This window comes from Austrofundulus limnaeus, unplaced genomic scaffold, assembly GCF_001266775.1.
Source record: "Austrofundulus limnaeus strain Quisiro unplaced genomic scaffold, Austrofundulus_limnaeus-1.0 Scaffold48, whole genome shotgun sequence".
Taxonomy (NCBI): Eukaryota; Metazoa; Chordata; class Actinopteri; order Cyprinodontiformes; family Rivulidae; genus Austrofundulus; species Austrofundulus limnaeus.
The window spans coordinates 171,456-177,113 of NW_013952450.1; the positions used below are offsets into that span (position 1 = coordinate 171,456).

At 36.2% G+C, this 5,658-nt stretch overlaps 1 protein-coding gene across 1 annotated transcript in view; it reads right to left on the reverse strand.

Moving 5' to 3' along the window:
- The window catches only part of ace (angiotensin I converting enzyme (peptidyl-dipeptidase A) 1), a gene marked incomplete at its 3' end in the record, with an annotated part of 23,674 nt that extends 19,307 nt beyond the window's left edge, over positions 1 to 4,367 (reverse strand). The window contains 1 exon segment of the mRNA XM_014008105.1: positions 3,650 to 4,367. Coding sequence (XP_013863559.1) covers positions 3,650 to 3,877 — 228 coding nt within the window.
- Between the last annotated feature and the right edge of the window lie 1,291 nt (positions 4,368 to 5,658).

The following is a 5,658-nucleotide window of genomic DNA, read 5'->3' on the forward strand; positions in this document are numbered from 1 at the left end:
ATAGTAAAGCTTATAAATATTATAGTAGTACATTTTTATTATCTTAGCAAGAATAAATTCATCACATTAAAAAAGTTTAAGTTTCTTCGAGTTTCTGTGTTTTCTGCATAAAAGCAGAGCTTCATGGTCAGAAAACCTTTCCTTTTTAATAACAGTGAAATGATGCAAAGAAAAAATAGTGATCTGGTATTTATTCATATTATTTCATGATATTTTCTTGAGTTTTTAAAGCGGACTGACTTCAGGTAGCACCATGGCAGTAAAATACCTAATACTTAATCTATCTCTAGGAGCTGGATACAGAGTCAGGGGCAGCAGGTAGGACAGAGTGTCTCAGGTAAGAGATGAGTTGATGGGCAGGTGTGAAGGAAATAGAAAATATTATTTTGAATACGTTCTAGTCAGTTGTGTGAACTTAATGAAATAAATTACTGATCTACAGCATGATTAACGGCTTTATTTTATTTTTGACCAGTATAAAAGTGCTTATTACTTTCATTTCTAGGAAGTTGTAGAAATTAGTTTTCATAGTTCAGATTTTCCTGTTTAAATAAAGGTCAGTAAATAAATCTGTCAGTTCATCCATCATTAGCTTTCTAATCAGTTACAAACATCCATGTATCAATCGTTCCTAATTGCAGGTTGGTTATTTTTACGTCACTGTTGTTTGGCACAGGGTTATTTTATGTTGTGAAGAAAGCTGCATGATGTCATGTCAGTTTATGAGTGGGCCTGTCATCAAATCATAATTACACCTGTTCACCGGGTAAAGCTTTTAACGTTTTTAGTTTGAAACATGATGCAGTTGTGTGTCATTGTTTGGCACAAAATGTTGTGTTATAAATAAAATTAAATGAATAATAAACAAAATAAATGTAAAAAACTCCTCTAAGCCTATTTGGGATAAATTATCACATTAAATGAATTACCTGAGCCATAAGTGAGTTTAAAAACGGGACGATGCAACTAGTTTAATGAAGAATTTGTCTCAAGTTGTCTCTAATTAAGTCTTTATTTGTGTAAGTAAAAGTATCTTTAAAAACCTGTTAAAATACATTAGAAATCAGGATATAGTCTCTACTTTATTCAAAAATGTCTGGGGGAGGACCCCCAGAACCCCCTCCAGGTGTGTCCTTTACACACATTTACAAGCCTTGTGACGCCCCTGTTAGAGAGGATAAACACACCTGTAGAGCTCCACCTGTATCTCTGTATGAAACTATGGCTGATTATCAAACTGTAAGAATCCAGTAAGTACAGTAAACTCACTAAGAATAGTGAGTTTAAAGAGGTGAYACAAAACATGCTTTTATAAAGGTGAACATAATCTCAGTTAATATGGTTTGAATATTATTGCATCACAACAGAAACATTTGGTGTTCAGTTTATGATGTGTGAAGATAGTTAAATTGAGCACATGTCATGTACCAAATGTTTGTCTAAATTCAAGAATAAATGTTTTTAAATCAAAATTTGTTCGAGTGTCATAGATCACAACATTAGTACACAAACCAGGTGTAGCAAAATGTTTTAGGTATTTGAACACAGGTGGGCCAAATGCATCAATTCAGCTGGTGAATGAAAGAACCACTCATCAATATAATCTGATCTGTTTGTAGCTTTAAACCCTAGTTACACCTCTTTATTTAAAAGAATACCCCCTTTTTTCTGTTTTTGCTTATGCACCTCGTGCACTGGCATGGATAGAGGCCCACTGACATCGAGAGTGTACAGGGCCCAGAATTTGGTGCTACACCCCTGTTAGTTTCAGTAAAATATTTAACTTTTACATTTAATATTTAGCTTTATATTTACAATTTGAGTTTAACATTTGACAGCTAGCTTTATACTTAGCTTTATGTTTAGAGTTTACCTTTAACATTTAGCATTTAAAAGGGAACCTATTGTGCAAAATTCACATTTTTTCCATGTTTTTCTTGTTTTTCTTCAATTTGTGTTTGTACTGCTTCCAGAAATAGTCCAAGGGCCAACATAATACTCCCAGCCATTTTTTTTGGCAATTTTTAAATGTTTTTTAAGTGTCAGAAAATGAGCTGTCCAAAGACTTTCAGCTGAAGGAACTTTCCTGTCCGTACGGTTCCAAATCTGCAGATGATGGCGATGTGATGTCTCGTATGTTTAGTGCTGGTTGACATGAACATAATTTGTCATTTAGCGCAAATTATACTACAAATTGTGCTGTTGCTGCATAGACCGCCTTCCCCACTTTACCATGCCAGCCTTGGGAAGCTGCAACAGACGCACGTTGGCCTCCCGGCCCCAAGGCATCTGACTTCGGTCGGACTCTCCAGTCTGTCCGCACCAAGCCCTCGCCTGGCGTGGCTACAATGTGCACAGCCTGTTTTACTACTGTTGTACTATTGTGTATCTGCTTATACTAGCCATTTTCATGTATCTGAAGTGCTAATAAGCCATCTTGGGAGGGTGGAGCTGACAAAAACAAAAGGTTGGGAGGGCATTTATTTGCATAAACAGTTTGTTGTGAAGGGAGCTCAGAACAGGTAGAACTGACCAAGTGAAATCTCATCTAAAAATTATTTTATGTATTAAATCTAATGAACATGTTTTGTATAGCCCACAGATGTATCCTAACTTGTTCAAGGAACCATGATAGGTACTCTTTAACTTCAACATTTAGCTTTACATTTAGGATTTAGATTTAATATTTGATAACATTACATTTAGTATTTAACTAAGTTTAGCATTAGATTTAACATTTAGCATTTAACTTTAACATATAGGTTTATATTTAGAATTTAGATTTAACATTCAATAGATTTACATTCAGTATTTAACTTTAAATTTAGCATTAAATTTAACATTTAGCATTTAACTTTAGCATATAGGTTTATATTTAGAATTTAGATTTAACATTCAATGGATATACATTTAGTATTTAACTTTAAAACTAGCATTAGATTTAACATTTAGCATTTACCTTTAACATATAGGTTTATATTTAGAATTTAGATTTAACATTCAATAGATTTACATTTAGTATTTAACTTTAAAACTAGCATTAGATTTAACATTTAGCATTTACCTTTAACATTTAGGTTTATATTTAAAATTTAGATTTAACATTTAGCATTTAACTTTGGCTTTATGAATAGCATTTAGATTTAACATTTAACTTTAACATTTAGCTTTAGATTCAGAATTTAGATTTAACGTTCGATAGATTTGCATTTAGCTTTGTGTTTATATGTAGATTTAACATTTTAGCTTTAGCATTTTACCATTTAGTCTTAACATTTCAGCATTTATGTTTACCATTTAGCTTTATCGTTTAGCATAGCTTTAACGTTTAGCGTTTAACTTTAACTTTGTGAATAGCATTTAGATTTAACAATTAGAATGTAAATTTACCATTTTAGCTTTAAAACTTTAGCACTAGTTTTAACATTTAGCACTTTGCTTTAACATCTCAGAATTTAACTTTAACATTTCAGCATTTGACTACTTTTATCATTTATTTTTAACGTTTAATTTTAATATTTAGCATTTAAATATAACATCTAGATTTATCTCATGTGTCTAAAGTGACTTTAGAAAAATTCAGTTTTTCAAACAATTGTTTGAAGCTAAATGTGACAGATTTTCACTGGGAATCAGATGGAGGTCCTACCTGCAGCTGGGAGTTGTGTTCTGTCAGGTTGGTGTTGTAATTCCAGCTGGCAGACACGCTGTGGAAGAAGACCTCCTCAGCAGTGCTGTTGTAGTCGCTGAGGAACCTGAGCGCATCAGAGCTGCTGTAGTTTCCTGGCAGCCAGCTCTCTGGCAGAGCTTCACACAGCCCCAAGACTGGCAGCAGCAGCAGCAMGGACCTGAATAACCTGTCCACCCCTGCACCCATAGTTCCCACTTGAGTGGAAAGAAGGGGAAAAAAAGTTTCTGTAGTGTCTTAAAGAAAATCGCCTCTGAAACTACTTGTTTCTTTCTGTGCGTCTTTTCCAGCCTGGCTGCGGGTGAAGCGCGCAAAAAAAAAAAAAAAAAAACAACCCAACAAGCGCCTCTTTATAAGTGCCACTTTAACCCAGCCCACACCACTTCTTCCTGCTTTAAAACCACATTAAAACTGTAATTGTCCCAACCAGTCAGCACACAGAAGAGAGGCGGAGCAGATTGGCTCAGCCGTCTGCGTCAGGTGAGGTTGATTGTCTCCAAAACCGTTCGCGCAATCACCTCCGGAAAGTCCGCACCGTCACCGCAGCTGGACCGGTGGTCCTGCAAACACGAAGAGGTTCATCTGAACTAAATGTTCCAGCCCAGCATGTCCAGAGGAGTGAAGGCTCCTCGTGAAGCAGCGCAGCGGYGAAGAGTCTGGGAGGGACTCCACATATTTTACTCTGTTCCCGTTTTCAGCTTGGAGACAAGAGAGGGAGGGGGGTTTAGACACGAGGGGGGTGAAGAAAAGAGAAAAAAAAGTGGAAGGAGGAGTTTACCCAGAAACTAARAAAGGTTTACCTATAATCCGTCATGGATTTATTGCGTCAACATGTTCTAAAACAGCGCATCTTCTCTCTGCAGTCCGCACAGAGATCATGAGAGCGCAGACTTTCCTTGGGAATTTGCGTTTGTGGCTTTTACGACACAAAACCACKTTCAAAAACAAAGACACGTTTATAATTAATAAGAGTTTTTAATGTGACAGTTTATTCTTCTGTAGATGCCACATAATATCTGAGCCAGGAGAGTAGTGAAGCTGCAGTGGAATAAACACATTTTCAAGTCTCTGAGTTCATAAAGACTGCATTATCTGTTTTTCTGACACTGAAGCATGTCTTTGATAGGGTTTACGAAGTTCAATAGACTCTTATTGGGCTGTAAACATGTAAGTGACTGTGTTTCCTCCAGAAATAAGCTGAATAGTTGTTGATAACCTCTTCAAGAAGCCTGTAATCAGATACCTTGCATATGAAGTAAAATAAACCCTGATAGGACTCTGTTCTGCTGCTTCAAGGTTGAGTTCAGAGCTTTTTTATAATTAAAGACAAACATTAACATGAGACGAGACTGAATGACACCATGGTGAATAATAAGACCAAAATGAGTCATTATCACATGGTTTCATTWCTTTGATGTAACAAATTCAGCTTTTGAATGGCTGGAAAAATCTGCACACACTTCCTAAGAGGTGCCATATCTACCATATAGAAGATAACTTTAAGAAGATACCAGACTTCTTGTAAAAAAAAAAAAAAACACTTGTTTTCCACTGACACGTGTTTCACGTGTGGACAGAAAAAGCTCTGTCTGTTTACTGACAAAATTCATCCTGGCTGGGCAGAGAGAGAAGTGATGATCAGGTGGTGGATGTGCATGTTTCTGAGATGGGCGGAAAGTTTTTACAGTCACACATGTGGCTGATGATGCATTGTCACAATACTACTTGACGTTGACACTGGGAAAAACCACAATCTATTTCAAGTGAGATATTACRTACAGTAAAAAATGCCGCCTGCTGCTGAAAAACTGAAAAAGTTTTCAGACGAAAGGCCGCAGSTGGGAATCAAACTTACAATTGGTTAGAAGTGAAAAAAAAGAAGCTTTCCTCAATGAGAATAACTGATGCTGTGTGTGTGTGTGTGTGTGTGTGTGTGTGTGTGTGTGTGTGTGTGTGTGTGTGTGTGTGTG